Below are 16225 nucleotides of genomic sequence, written 5' to 3'. Positions count from 1 at the left end.
ATGCAGCATCTATTAGTTGGTCCCTTTCCAGAGCTTGGGCTGAGAATGAAACACTGTTCCCTGCACCTAAGAAAGGATATCTCTCTTGATAAGAATCGCCAAAGGCGAGCCATCAATGAGGGGTATTAGATCTGAAAACCACACTCTGGTTGGCCAATAGGTGCTATCAGTAAGAAGAGAAATCTTTGTTGGTGGAACTGGTAAGAGCTGAGAGATCAGGTGAAACACAAATACAGGGGAAACACAGGTGAAGTTTGGATCACATATGGGCCATTGTGTCCAGACCCAGCTGGGGGAGTCAGAAACACTCTCCTGTGAAGCAAAGAGGTCCACCTCTGCTTCGTAGAACCTTTTCCAAATTTGACTGACTACTTTGAGTTTTCATTCCCCATGTGTCAAAGCTTGTCTGGACAGCAAGTCTGCTTCCACATTCATATGTCCAGGATGTAATTAGTTCTGAGGGACAGGAACTTTTTCTGTGTCCAAAGCATAACATAATAGAGCTTGGTGGTCTGAATCAGGCTTAAGGTTGGGTAGTGGTTGAGCACCAATTTAAAAATGGAGTTAGAAAAGTTAGTTAGAAAAGTTGGTGAGTGGATTGCCCACTAGTTGGCCAGACAAACGTTTTGTTGCCTCAGGCTTGCTTTTGAGAGATACATTTGTACATTTGATACATTTGCTGAAGACATGTATGAGTTCATTTCTATTGTTTTTTTTTTGTTTATTTTTTACTTTGAAATCAATATGCTGAATCGGTTCATTTCTATAAAGCTTTGTGTGACAATGCCAATTGTTAAAGAACACTATTTAAAAATGGTAAGAAAAGGAGGATGACCTGAACAACACAATTCCATGTGTGGGCATATACTGTATGTGCATCATAAACTGAAATGATGAAAAAGAGAACAAAATAGTGGCAGAAAATAAGAAAAGCCACTTTTTGAGTTTTCTGAAGCCTTTACCTTATTTCCAGTGCACCAGTCTTAATAGATTTGAATGACACCAGATGGACGCAGAAAACATGCTGTCCATTAATGACATCACAAAGCTAACCACCTCTCTGATTTGTCCAGGCTGAATAGTTACCTCCAGAACATGTATATAAACGTGTGAAGACTACATCTGTTAAGGATTAATTCGGCAAAAAGCATCGGATAGATTCTGTGATGCGATTCCTTGTACTATTTCTTTCTCTTAGCATGGCAAAGGGAGAAACGTGCCATATTTTGGAAAAACCAGCATTTCCTCTATTATCGAAAGATGGAGATGTGATAATCGGAGCTGTGTTTTCAATACATAGTGGTACACAAATGCAGTCACTGCAATATACTGAAAAACCTCCACCTTTAATCTGCATCAGGTTTGTTGTAGTATATCATTTCATATTTGTATTACATTTGTACCATTTATGTAACTAATGTAAGTATTTATTCATGTATTAACTACATTGCTTTTTTATTATATGTAATTTATATGTTCTCATGTTTTCTGTATACATTATAGATTTAACCTCAGAGAATTTCGCTTTGCTCAGACCATGATTTTTGTAATTGAAGAAATCAACAGAAGCAACAGTTTGCTCCCAAATATTTCAATTGGCTACAGGATATATGATAACTGTGGCTCAAGATTGTTATCTATGAAGGCAGCAATGGCTTTGATGAATGGTCAGGATATAACAGCAGATGATGCCTGCTCTGGACAAGCAGTAGTCCAAGCCATTATAGGGGAGTCAGAGTCTTCCCCGACTATAGTGCTCACAAAAAGTACAGGGCCTTTTAAAATTCCAGTGGTAAGAAGCAAATATTCTAATAATTATTTAATAACAATTTAATTATACAAAACAAACTTGTGAATTGTTTTTATTTGTGTTTAAGTATACACATAAGAATATTCTTACAAAAAAGAAATTATTATGTTATGAGCTGAGGGTGTTTGCCATCTATTTATTTTTAGCAATCTTTCATCACTAGTAACATAAGCTTATTTTTCACTGAATTTCCTTTTATTTTGTGTTTCTTTTTCCAAGAAAATGACTGTTGCTATTGTAATTTAATAATTTCATTTTGTTAAAAAGCAAATGATAATGCAACAACACTTTTTTGCTTTTCTCCACTAGATAAGTCACGCTTCCACATGTGAATGTTTGAGTAATAGAAAAGAGTACCCTTCTTTCTTCAGGACCATAGCGAGTGACTACTACCAGAGTACAGCACTGGCATATTTAGTCAAGCACTTAGGCTGGTCTTGGGTGGGAGCTGTAAACAGTGATAATGACTATGGCAACAGTGGAATGGCCATTTTTTTGAATGCAGCCAAAGAGGAGGGAATATGTGTTGAGTATGCCGAGAAGTTTGACCGGTCAGATCCTGAAAAAATCAAGAAAGTGGCAGATATTATAAAGAAGGGCACAGCTAAAGTTATTATCATGTTTCTTGCTCACATTGATATGAATATTCTGATAGATCACCTCATTTTAAAGAATGTCACCGGCTACCAGATGATTGGTGTTGAAGGATGGATTACTGCAGTCAATCTAGTAACACCAGCAAGTTACAACATACTTGCTGGATCTATTGGTTTGGATGTGGGAAAAATGAACATTGGTGGTTTTGCTGAGTATGTTATAGAAGAGTTTTGGCAAACAGCAGTCCCATGCTTACAAGCGAAAGGAAACATTTCTCAAACTGAAAGCGACTGCAGTAAATATGAGGATATGATTCCATTCCAAAAGTACAATGAAGATATATTGGAATTAAGATATGCAAATAATATTTACAATGCAGTTTATGCTGTGGCACATTCTCTCCAAAGCTTGCTGCGATGCACAGAAACCCAGAGTTGTAAGAAAAACAAAACAATACAACCATGGCAGGTAACAGAAACAAGAGAAGCTAAGCTATGTTGAGTGAAGCTTTGTTAAAAAATTGATAAATGTCAAGAAATTAATCTTTGTATTCTTTTCCATTTTAAAGGTTGGTGAGTCACTAAAAAAGGTAAATTTTACCACTAAAGTAGGAGAACAGATTTGGTTTGACAGCACTGGTGCAACAGCTGCAAAGTATGATGTGGTGAACTGGCAACGAGGGTTAAATGGAGAAGTGGTGTTTAAAGCAGTGGGCTATTATGATGCCTCTCTGCCAACTGGACAACAATTTGTTCTAAATGGTGAAGATATACTTTGGGCTGGGGAAATTAAAGAGGTATCTTTAATTATGTGTTATACATATTATATATAAAAAATATTCTACATTTTATGTGGAAAGCCCTGATGATATCAATAAAATTGTGTGTTCACATTAGAAGCCAAGGTCTGTGTGCAGTGAAAGCTGTCCTCCAGGAACCAGGAAAGCTGCACAGAAAGGAAGGCCTGTCTGCTGTTACGACTGTATACCATGTGCAGAGGGAGAGATCAGTAACCAGACAGGTAACTTCAGCATCACCAAGTTTCAAAGACAAGCTGTTAATTGTACATTTTGTATAATCCTCTTATTATTTAGGGTACAGTTGCTGAAAAAATGAATTAACATATAAAGCATGACAAAATGTCAAATTCCCTTCCTAATGATAATAACCATGATTATTTTGCAGATTCAAATAACTGTGAGCAGTGTCCAGGAGAATATTGGTCTAATGCTGAAAGAGATAAATGTGTATTAAAAGTTATAGAGTTTCTGTCATTTTCAGAGGTTATGGGGATTATACTGGTACTTTTTTCTCTGCTTGGTGCTGCAATAACTGTCTTAGTAGCTATTTTATTCCTAATGAAAAAAGACACTCCAATTGTTAAGGCTAATAACTCTGAGCTGAGCTTCTGCTGCTCTTCTCACTGACTCTGTGTTTCCTCTGTTCACTTACTTTCATCGGACGGCCCTCTGAGTGGTCCTGTATGCTGCGCCACACAGCTTTTGGAATCACATTTGTACTCTGTATCTCCTGTGTTCTGGGGAAAACTGTGGTGGTGTTAATGGCCTTCAGAGCTACACTTCCAGGCAGTAATGTTATGAAATGGTTTGGGCCTCTACAGCAGAGACTCAGTGTAGTTGCATTCACTCTTATACAGGTTCTTATTAGTGTCCTTTGGTTAACAATTTCTCCTCCTGTCCCCTACATGAACATGAACTACTACAAGGAAAAGATCATATTAGAGTGTAACTTGGGTTCACCTATAGGTTTCTGGGCCGTGCTGGGGTATATAGGATTTCTGGCTTTCCTGTGTTTTCTTCTGGCTTTTCTAGCTAGAAAGCTGCCAGATAATTTTAATGAAGCAAAATTCATCACATTCAGTATACTCATATTCTGTGCAGTGTGGATCACCTTTATTCCAGCTTATGTCAGCTCTCCTGGAAAATTCACTGTAGCTGTGGAGATCTTTGCCATTCTGGCCTCCAGTTTTGCTCTACTGTTCTGTATATTTACTCCTAAATGTTATATTATTCTGTTTAAACCTGAACTAAACACAAAGAAACATATGATGGGCAAAATGTAACGGCAAAGTAAAAACATTTAAATATGCAGTAATAAACATAATGGAATGAATTTTGAAATGTCTTCTAATAGGCTAATGAAGAGAAAATGTTTATTAAAACTTAATTTTGTATATGAACATGTCAATTGCAGTTATTTAGAGTAAACCCTAACTTTTAAGTGGCTTATATTTTATTTACTTTTCTGGTTTAATACTACTGGTCTATTTTTGTGCAGCATAACCCTGATAGTAATCGTTCCAGTGACATGGTGTTTAGACCAAAAATGTAAGACATCACCTAACCACTCACAACAATTATAATAGCCAGTAACAAATAGAACCAGACCAGACTTGCAAATATAACACAATGAAACTAGCTACAAATATTAAAAATACACATTAGGCTTCACAAAATATGCTGAAGACAAACCCTGATATAGGCACACATTCCTCCTTGGAGAGGAGGGCTCCAGGGCAGTAGGATAAGATAGGTGTAAATAAGGTCATACCAGTTGCTGATTATTGACAAGCAGAAATTGGGACAGAGATAAGAAAAGTCCTGCCATTAGCATCCGACCTCAAAATTCAATGTCTTATAAAAAGAGCAATTGAAAAACAACAAATTTTAATATATGCTAATTAGAAACCAAACCACTGTCATCTAAAAAATGCAGACAAAAGAAGACAGGAATTTGCTGTAATGAAAATTAGCCCAAATAAATTATAATAAAGCAAAAGCCTTGAGCCAGCATTTCCTACATGGATTGCAGCGATGTTTTTAGTTAACACTGGGATATTATCGAATATTAGTGTTTAGAGATAAAGACCAAAAATTACTCACAGTACCCTGTTCCATCTTATCCTATTTAAGAGTTCTGGATCTGATCTTTTTTATCAGTGACATTTTTCATTATACAACAATTAAAAGCCCATCAATGGTGTTAATCACCATGGTTTTACTTAACATTTAATAACTACCCTCTTTAAATTAAGTTTTCTGTGAAATAGGGTGACAAAATATACCTAACAGTCAGAAAGCCTGGGTTACATACATTGTCCACTTTAACAAATGCCCCTCTATCCCCATAGTACTGTTTGAGCCGAATTAGATTATTATGCCATTGTGGTTATTGGATGTGGGAGGGCTTGTTAGAAATTCAGAACAAAAATGATTCCCATTTAGCCATACCTGTTTGGATCCACAAATCTTTTTTTTGCTAAATCACAAATCAGCCTTTGGTAGCATCCTGCCAATTTATAACATTATCCAGAATGACATTTTACTGAAACTAAAGCTTACAGTGGAGATTTAGAGTTTCTTAATCTTATCGTTCTATCAGTGAACTTTTTTTAGTGAGTCCTAGGCAGTTAAAAATGGGTACTTTAAATACTGTATCTAGTCCAAGTGTGTCACCATTTTTAGTAAGACTGCTTAGACTGGAAGTGTTGGCTCAGTGGTAATGATGTTAATCAGGAGTTTAAATCCCAGCACCACCAAGTTGCCACTACTAGTCCTCTGACTAGGCCTCTAACTCAACTTAAACTTTCTTTCGGCTTCTCCCAATAGGGGTCGCCACAGCAGATCCTCCGCATGTTTGATTTGGCACATGTTTTACGCTGGATGCCCTTCCTAACACAACCCTCCCCATTTATCTGGGCTTGGGACCGGCACTAAGAGTGGCTGTGGTTGGTTCCCTGACCATCGATCGAACCCGGGCCACAGCGGTGAGAGCACCGCATCCTAACCACTAGACCACCAGGGGACCTAGGCCCTAACTCAACTGCTTATAGATAATTGTCACTCAGGATAAGGCTGTTTACCAAATGCTCTAAATGAATATGTATACATAGGACAAACCAGAGTGTGGACTAGTGCCTTTGAGCATGGAGTCCTTGGCATGGTGAAGAGGCTTGTGTACTTTGCTGAATCTCGGGGCTATGCTAGAGCCCAACACTGTTAGAAGAGATCTAGAGTAATGAATTAATTTAATACATTGGGTTGTTAGGGCCTCCGTAAACTGGGGAGGTCTCCCTTTTCCTAAAGTTTTCACAGAAGTCATATAAAAAAATGAAGAAGAAGGCACAGGATGAAATACTTATAGGCATTGGAGTTTGGGGAGGAAAACATTCGAAAACCTTCCAAGCCATTTAGTGTAAGAGTGAGAGGGAAGTGAGACAGTGCATAAGTTTTTTAATGAAGAGTAAGGGAATTGACCTAGGCTAGAAATGTTGATGAGTTCCAGCCAGTGGCATATAAATAAATGCACTGGTAGGTAAAAGAATGGATTTTCACTAACTATCAACATGCACTGAGCATACATAATATTATGACAATATAACATTGTGAGTGGTAAAGTGAATAACACTGGTTATCTCTTCATCATGGCCCCTGGTAGTGGGTGGGATATATTAGGCAGCAAGTGAAAATGTTCTCTTTAAAGCCTATGTGTTAGAAGCAGTTAAAATGGGCAAGCTTAAGGATTTAAGTGGGTTTGACAAATTGTGATGGCTAGACATCTGGGTCAGAGCATCTCCAAAACTGCAGCTGTTGTGGGTTGTTCCTGGTCTGCTGTGGTCAGTATCTCTCCAAGGAAGTGCTCCAATGAAGGAACAGTGGTGAACTGGTGACAGGGTCATGGGCGGCCAAATCTACTGTAGCTTAAATTGTTGAAGATGCAAATGCTGTTAATGCCTGTTGGGTCAGGATTGTTTGGCAGCAAACGAGAGACCAACACAATATTAGGCAGGTGGTCATATTGCTTTGACTGATCAGTGGGCATAAATTTTAGTCCGTGAATTTAGAAAGGGAAAGTGACAGAGTCAAGAAAATAAAAAAGTGTGAAAAGTCAATATGCGATTCACTATAGAACATAAAGTAACTATACAGAATGTTCTAAAAACATTGTTCATTCTTCTTTCAGAGTGGTTCAGCGGTTGTAGTGAAAAATCACATATTTATATACACCAATCAGCCAAACAATGGAAACCTGTCAGGGTATAGATGCCACGTGTCCTATAAAAGTGATTTCACCGTCCCAATTTTCTGGAGAGTCACTGTATTGATTATCTATATTGTTCAATCATCATCACTGAATATATTATTTGATTAACAGTGATGTAACCACTTCCATCATACTAAGAATCATGTGTTGAGATACATTATATGATCACATGATTGCATATTGCACCCAGAAGGATACAGCAAACCCTATATAACTTGCTCTTCATTTGTAACAGGGAAAATAGGCTAGTGCCTCACAACCTCTGTAATGTTTCTCTATGCTATATTGTTCCTTAGTGTCTTCAAAGTAAATGGAGAAAAGGCCAATTGTCAAATGATTGGGAATCCAGAGTACCCCCAGCTCTCCAAGGATGGTGATGTCATCATTGGAGGAGCTTTTTCAATTCACAGCAAAATTTCATTGCAGACACTCTCATTTACTGAGAAGCCACAACGTCTAGTCTGCACAAGGTTTGTTTCTTTTTAAGCTTTGTAACTGTATTGTAGTCTATAGATACCATTTTGCATTTTAGGAATTATGTACTGTGTATATAAAGCTTAACCATATAAACTAAAACATAAAAAAAAAATGTAAACTATATAACACTTTGCAATATTGACAAGATGTTGTTTATCTGTATTTGTTTAGTCTGAATTTCAGAGAATTCCGGTTTGTTCAGACTATGATCTTTGCTATTGATGAAATAAACAATAGTAGCCTGCTCCCTAATATTTCTATTGGATATAAGATATTTGATAGCTGTGGCTCAACGTTAGCCTCAATGAGATCAACTATGGGTTTAATAAATGGGCAGGAGCATACAGCTCAAGAAACCTGCTCTGGGCAGGCAGCAATGCAGGCCATCATTGGAGAATCAGAGTCTTCCTCAACTATAGTGATGTCAAGAGTAACAGGGCCATTTAAGATTCCAGTGGTAAAATGTTTGGACATAAAACAGTTTTAGTTCATTTATTTACATGTCTAATTAATAATACTGTCTTGATTTTTTTTTTTTTATGTGATGTCTTTGTCTGCTTTAAACAGATCAGTCATTTTGCTACCTGTGCTTGCCTGAGCAACAGAAAAGAATATCCTTCTTTCTTCAGAACAATTCCTAGTGACTACTACCAGAGCAGAGCTCTGGCTCAACTAGTGAAGTATTTTGGATGGACCTGGGTAGGAGCAGTGAGAAGTGACAATGACTATGGCAACAATGGCATGGCCACATTTGTGGAGGCAGCTAAAAAAGAAGGAGTATGCATTGAGTATAATGAAGCAATTCTAAGGACAAATTCAAAGGAGAGCATTGTTAAAGTTGTAGAAATAATTAAAAAGGGGACATCTAAAGTGTTAGTAGCATTTTTGGCTCAAAATGAAATGGATGTTTTGTTAGAGGAGGCCTTTGTGCAAAATGTGACAGGGCTTCAATGGGTAGGCAGTGAGTCCTGGATCACTGCTAGATACTTAGCAACCGAAAGGACATCAATAGTAATTAGTAGTGCATTAGGATTTACCATTAATAAATCTAAAATTCCAGGTCTAAAGAACTTCCTTGTGAAGGTCCACCCATCCCAGATTCCCTCAAATTCCCTGTTGATAGAATTCTGGGAAAGTACATTTGGGTGTCAATTTTCACCAACAGCAGAGAATGTGAAACTTTGCACTGGTTTTGAAGACCTAAAAGTTATAAATAATACATTCACTGATGTTTCAGAGCTAAGGATTTCCAACAATGTGTATAAGGCAGTTTATGCAATAGCTCATGCCCTACATAACACATTGGCTTGCAATGCTGATGGTTCCTTTGATGATCGAAACTGCACTAAAAAGAACATGTTTCAACCGGGTCAGGTAAAACAAATATATATAAATAAGAAAGAAAAAACAGTTCAAAGAAAAAAAAGTATACTGAGATGATTGCTATATCAAATATAAATTCATGTAATAAAAGCACATCATTTCTCCCTGCAGGTATTACAGTTCTTACAGAGTGTGAACTTTACAATGCCATCTGGTGAACGTGTGTATTTTAATGCTAATGGAGACCCTACTGCGAAATATGAGCTGGTGAACTGGCAGAAGAATTCTGCTGGAGACATAAACTTTGTTTCAGTGGGTTACTATGATGCCTCTCTTCCAACTGACAAGCAGTTTGTCATGAATCCAGTTAATATAGTTTGGGCTGGAAATAGTAATTTGGTAGGTATGATGTACAGATGAAGAAACCTGAGGTTATAGTAAATGTATCGGAAGTACTGTATAACTGAATCAGAATGTGTGTCAGAGGCCGAGATCTGTGTGCAGTGAGAGCTGTCAGCCAGGATTCAGACAGGCACAAATCAAAGGAAGACCACCATGCTGCTTTGCCTGTATACAATGCCCCGTTGGTGAAATCAGCAATGAGACTGGTATGTGTCCATGGGCTACCTAATGGCTGAAATATAAAAGAACCAGATACAAATAAACAACAAAACAAAAATGAGTTTCTCATAAATGATTGTAACCATTTTTTTTTCTTATTTTAGATTCTGTTGAATGTATCAGATGCCCACTGGAGTACTGGTCAAATGAAAATCATAGCCTGTGTGTTCCAAAGAAAGTGGAATTCCTTTCATTCGATGAAAACATGGGGATGCTCCTGACAGCTGTTTCGTTAACAGGAGTTACTATTACTATAGCTGTAGGATTGGTATTTTACTATTTTAGAGACACACCACTTGTAAAGGCAAGCAACATTGAGCTGAGTCTCTTGCTGCTTTTCTCTCTGACTCTCTGTTTTCTTTGTTCACTTACTTTCATTGGAGAGCCTTCTGAGTGGTCCTGTATGCTACGCCACACAGCATTCGGCATTACTTTCGCACTCTGTATGTCTTGTGTTTTAGCAAGAACAATAGCAGTAGTAATGGCATTTAAAGCCACAGTGCCAGGAAGCAGTTTCCCCAAGTGTTCAGTGCCTGTGCAAAGAATGAGTGTTTTCTGCTGCACCCTTTTTCAAATTATTATATGCATTCTGTGGTTAACACTAGCACCCCCGGTGCCTCAAAAAAACATGGCTCATTCCACAGACAAAATAATACTAGAATGTGATTTGGGCTCAGCTATAGGTTTCTGGGCCGTGCTGGTATATATAGGACTTTTGGCTGTTTTATGTTTTATTTTAGCTTTTCTGGCTAGGAAGTTGCCTGATAATTTTAATGAAGCCAAATTCATCACATTCAGCATGCTTATTTTCTGTGCAGTTTGGATCACTTTTATTCCAGCTTATGTCAGCTCTCCTGGAAAATTCACTGTAGCTGTGGAGATCTTTGCCATTTTAGCATCAAGCTTTGGTTTATTATTCTGTATATTTACTCCAAAATGTTACATTATTATATTTAAGCCTGAAAAGAATACACGAAAACATCTCATGGGCAGAGTAAATACAAAATCACATAGCAATTAATTATTTTGTATCGAATTAAGTTTGTTAATGAGTTTAAAATAAATGAGATAAAGGAAAAACGTTCAATCATAGTAATATTTTGATGCATGTGTTATTGTCTGAGTGTATTATTAAAATTTTATTTTAACATTCACTTTGATATCATGATTGATTTTTAGTAAATTTGTCTGGATTGACTGCTGATATATATCTAAGAGGTGCATTAAAACAGAAATTATATGATGATGATGATGATGATGATAATTAATACTACTACTACTACTACTACTACTACTAATAATAATAATAATAATAATAATAACACGTGTTACACTTATTCATATTAACATAAAGCATTAAAAAACAACAACGTAATACAGTCTGATTGGGTGTAAAATCCACACAACACTGCATGTTTTTTTTTTTTTTGTATTAATTGCTGCAGTTGATTTCATCATTGGAGAACATGCAAATTAGGTCCCATGTTCCACAGTTATTAGTAGTACATAAGGACATTGTGGGATAGGTATAGTCCAAGTATCAGAGACATATACTTCCTATAGAGTCATGCTTTCACTAGCAGATATACTAATGATTATATTTTTTACTGCTAATGCTGAAGATCAGCAATGCAAGGCATACGGAACAGATGAACTCCTTCATTTTTTTAAAGAGGGGGATGTATCTATAGGAGGCATTTTTTCATTTCATCAATATCCTGTCGGTATAAATCCAACACTGCTGGCCAACCCTGGAAATATGAGATGTTATGGGTAAGTGGGTAGGTAAATAACTGTATAATACAAACCTAAAAGAAAATGTTTTAGAACACCAAAACGGTAGGTGGAGACTTAAAGTAAAAAAATATATATAATAGAAGTATTCTCATTATCTATCTATCTATCTATCTATCTATCTATCTATCTATCTATCTATCTATCTATCTATCTATCTATCTATCTATCTATCTATCTATCTATCTATCTATCTATCTATCTATCTATCTATCATGTTTTAGGATTGATCCTGGGGAATTGCAATATGCCATGACAATGATATTTGCTATTGAGGAGATTAACAATAGCACAGATCTTCTTCGTGACCTTACACTGGGCTACAGAATATATGGTTCCTGTCCAAGCATTCCTCTCTCAGTAAAGGCATCTCTGCTTCTCATGAACAGGCCAGGAGTGGAAGAAGATAACTGCACAAAATCTTCCATGGTGCATGCTGTCATTGGGGAAACCACTTCGACAGCAACTATAGGCATTGCAAAGACTATGGGCCCATTTTATATACCAGTGGTGAGTAAATGTGTATTCTGGAATCACTGTTGTGCTGTTTAGACGGAAAACAATGCAAATCGCTTGACATATGAAATATTTGTGTGTATATCTAATATATACCTATCATTATAAATACAATTTTAATTACATAGTTATATGCTGTTTTTAGGTTTTATATTCTATAGATTTGTTTGTATTCTATACATTATATTTTATAATTTTTGAAATAGAAACATTAAACTTTAATTTTCCATGTTCAGTAATCAAGTACAATATTTTTAACAGTATATTATAAAATCATATATTATATCATACTGTATCTAATACTACTCATATCATGTACTAATCTTTTCCAGATTAGCCACTCAGCTACCTGCGCATGTCTGAGCAATAGAAAAGAGTATCCCTCTTTCTTCAGGACAATTGCCAATGATTATTATCAGAGCAGAGCCCTGGCAAAGCTGGTCAGGTATTTTGGTTGGACTTGGGTAGGAGCTCTAAGAAGTAGAAGTGACTATGGAAATAACGGAATGGCCAGTTTTCTAGAAGCTGCTGAAAATGAGGGCATATGTATTGAGTACTCTGTGGCTATATACAGGACTGATACCAGACAAAAGTTTCTAAATGTTGTGGATATCATCAAGGCATCTACATCCAAGGTCATTGTAGCTTTTGCAGATGGGAATGACCTGGATATCCTCATAACAGAGCTTTACTATCAAAATGTGACTGGTTTTCAGTGGGTTGGAAGTGAAGGATGGATCACCTACAGCTACTTATCAAATGACATAAATTATGCTGTGGTTGGTGGTGCAGTAGGCCTTGCTGTGCCAAATGCTAAAATTCCTGGCTTGAAAGAGTTTATTGCAAGCAGGCGACCCTCTTTACAACCTGGTAATTCAGGTCTGGTTGAACTGTGGGAGAGTGTGTTTGACTGTACTTTAAGCTCACAGTCACAGAAGGCTGAAAAATCCTGCACTGGAGATGAGTCCCTTGAGAATGCACACACAAGCTTCACAGACGTGTCAGATGCTAGCTTATTGAACAACATTTATAAAGCTGTTTATGCAGTGGCTTATGCTATGGATAGGCTTTTAAGCTGCCATGATGGGAAGGGGCCATTTACCAATGGTACATGTGCAGATAAAAGAAGCATAGAGCCATGGCAGGTAATGTAAACACTGCAATTCCATTGCACACATTTGTCTATTTTTGCCATTTTTTGGTCAATACAAAGTAAAATAAATGAACAAACAAGCAAATAAGTCAATGTCCTATTTTTCAGGTGCTTCATTACCTGGCTCAAGTAAACTTCACTACTAAGAATGGAGATACAGTACATTTTGATAAGTTGGGTGACCCAGTTGCACGCTATGCCATTGTCAATTGGCAAAAAAAAGGTGAAGGAGGGGTAACATTTGAGTCCATTGGTATGTATGATGCATCTCGGCAAGATGGGCAGGAGTTTGTAATTAATACAGACAGTGCAGTCTGGGCAAGAGATCAGCATACAGTAAGCAAAGCTTGAAAAATCCTGATTTATCACTCCTCTCAATATGTTTCTTCTTTTTCTTCTACTTCCACTTCTTTTTCTTCTTCTTCTTCTTCTTCTTCTTCTTCTTATTACTGTATGGCTATTGCTAAAAGGCTCTAAAATGTTTTACCTATATACTCCAGGTTCCGCTGTCTGTATGTAGTGAAAACTGTCCACCAGGCACCAGTAGGGCTTTCATTAAAGGAAAGCCAATTTGCTGCTTTGACTGCATACCCTGTGCAGATGGGGAGTTCAGCAACACCACAAGTGAGAAGACCAGTCTCCTTTCATTTACATTACTTCTTTTGGTGCTTTTAAGACGTCCGCTAAAAGCTCACATGACTTCATACAATTCTGAATCGTCTACATTTTGCATTTTTAATATATCTGTGGTTTCAGATGCAGTGACATGTCTCCCATGCCCTCTCGAATACAAGTCGAATAAGAACAAGACTCAGTGCGATCTGAAAAATATTGAATTCCTGAACTTTAATGAACTTATGGGTATTCTGCTGATGGCATTCTCTTTGTTCGGTGGATGTCTCACAATTACAGTTGGGTTCATTTTCTTTTACTACAGACAAACTCCAATTGTCAGGGCCAACAACTCTGAACTGAGCTTCCTGCTGCTCTTTTCTCTAAGTCTGTGTTTCCTTTGCTCAATTACCTTCATTGGTCGTCCCTCTGAATGGTCCTGTATGTTGCGCCACACAGCATTTGGGATCACCTTTGTTCTTTGCATCTCCTGTGTTCTGGGAAAAACAGTAGTTGTGTTAATGGCATTTAGAGCTACACTTCCAGGTAGTAATGTCATGAAGTGGTTTGGACCTGCACAGCAGAGACTCAGTGTAATTTCTTTTACTTTCATTCAAGTCTTCATTTGTAGTCTTTGGTTGACAATTTCGCCTCCATTTCCTTACAAAAATATGTACCACTACAAAGATAAAATCATTTTAGAATGTCACGTGGGATCAGTTTTAGGCTTCTGGGCTGTGCTTGGATATATAGGTTTTCTGGCTTTCTTGTGTTTCATTTTGGCTTTTCTTGCAAGGAAGCTACCTGATAACTTTAACGAGGCCAAATACATTACATTCAGCATGCTCATATTCTGTGCTGTTTGGATTACATTTATTCCAGCGTATGTCAGCTCTCCTGGAAAGTTTATTGTAGCTGTGGAGATCTTTGCTATATTAGCCTCAAGCTCTGGATTACTCTTTTGTATATTTCTTCCAAAGTGCTACATAATTTTACTTAGGCCTGACAAAAACACCAAAAAACATATGATAGGTAAAACACCATCCAAACCACTTTGAACAGGTTCACACATATGGTATACACATTGTGAATAAAGAAACCAACAAGCATATTAATACGTATGTGTCCTGGATGCTTGGTGCTTTTTTTTCTTTTTATTTTTATATAAAATTATATATGTAAACCTGGCCATGATTTAAATGTATGACATTCATTAAATAAAATGAAGATGAAATCCAACCAGAATACAGTGGTTCTATACAAACAAGAACAACAAATCAGTGATGATAACTTGGAAACCTTCCTGTGTATGTGTGTACACATGTCAAGATTTCCAACAAAGTTGCATTTGATAAAAAATACCATTGTAATATGGCCACATTTTCATTAAACCTCACTGAGTTGTCACCTACTAAACTTTGGTTTTATATGACAATGATAAAACTAGGAATAGAAACTCAAGGTTCAATCACCAATACATGCTAGGAAAGCTTATTGCTAAAATATTTAGTTCATGTATTGTTAATGGTTACTATAGCAGCCATACTAAGCCATGCAAGTCTAATTACATTTGAAATGACTGGTTATGCTGTAAGAACATGGTTCTAGGACATAAAAGTAAAGTGCATAAAATGCTGATCAACACATTACATTAGTTTTATATAAATCTTGGGTGATGTAAAATTATTATTATTAATGTAATGAAGAAGGAGGAGGCTAGTACTCGAGAAATACTTTTTCAAGACATTTTGCTGCCACAATCAAGGATAATTTTTTTAATTAAAAAAACAAAAACACCATCATAAAAAAAAGTTTATGTCTAGCAGGGGCAAAGAAAATTGGATGGAATGTTTTTGAAAAGCACCAAACTATGTACAGATGCTTGACAAAATCTTTGAAGCATTCAAAAATCTGCTAAATTTGGTCTCAGTTGGACACTGAAATAATTATAAAAATGGTAGCTATGCACGTGGAATACAAAAACAGATAGGTAGATTGGTAGATTGGCATATATTATCAGATACTATAGTGCATCCAGGAAAGTATTTTTACTGCGCTTCAATTTTTCCACATTTGTTATGTTACACACTTATTCCAAAATGGATAAAATTTTCCTCAAAATACTACAACAATACCCCATAATGACAACGTGAAAGAAGTTTGTTTAAAATCTTTGGAAAATTAATTAAAAATAAAAAGGAATAAAACTATTTTAAAACTATTGTAGATACATACACAAACATTAATAATTTATAATAT

At 36.6% G+C, this 16225-nt stretch overlaps 3 protein-coding genes across 3 annotated transcripts; all 3 read left to right on the top strand.

Annotated features, from left to right (window-relative positions):
* The first annotated feature begins 1199 nt into the window (after positions 1 to 1199).
* On the top strand, positions 1200 to 4489 carry LOC124395940 (extracellular calcium-sensing receptor-like). Its single transcript, XM_046864835.1, is given in 7 exon segments — positions 1200 to 1360; positions 1504 to 1792; positions 2120 to 2875; positions 2976 to 3203; positions 3304 to 3427; positions 3592 to 3813; positions 3816 to 4489. Coding segments are annotated over 7 exon segments (2454 nt in total).
* A 1917-nt stretch (positions 4490 to 6406) lies between these two features.
* Positions 6407 to 10912, top strand: LOC124395939 (extracellular calcium-sensing receptor). Its single transcript, XM_046864834.1, has 7 exons — positions 6407 to 6441; positions 7767 to 7940; positions 8119 to 8404; positions 8515 to 9321; positions 9442 to 9669; positions 9743 to 9878; positions 9996 to 10912. Exons 1-7 carry the CDS (start codon positions 6407 to 6409, stop codon positions 10910 to 10912), a joined length of 2583 nt encoding a protein of 860 aa, XP_046720790.1.
* A 738-nt stretch (positions 10913 to 11650) lies between these two features.
* Positions 11651 to 15024, top strand: LOC124395938 (extracellular calcium-sensing receptor). Its single transcript, XM_046864833.1, has 6 exons — positions 11651 to 11664; positions 11910 to 12195; positions 12534 to 13346; positions 13463 to 13672; positions 13855 to 13978; positions 14111 to 15024. Exons 1-6 carry the CDS (start codon positions 11651 to 11653, stop codon positions 15022 to 15024), a joined length of 2361 nt encoding a protein of 786 aa, XP_046720789.1.
* Positions 15025 to 16225: the final 1201 nt, after the last annotated feature.

The sequence above is a fragment of the Silurus meridionalis genome, chromosome 13 (assembly GCF_014805685.1).
Source record: "Silurus meridionalis isolate SWU-2019-XX chromosome 13, ASM1480568v1, whole genome shotgun sequence".
In the NCBI taxonomy this organism is placed as follows: Eukaryota; Metazoa; Chordata; class Actinopteri; order Siluriformes; family Siluridae; genus Silurus; species Silurus meridionalis.
Note: the sequence above shows the minus strand (reverse complement) of the source record. Positions and strands in the feature narration are given on the sequence as shown.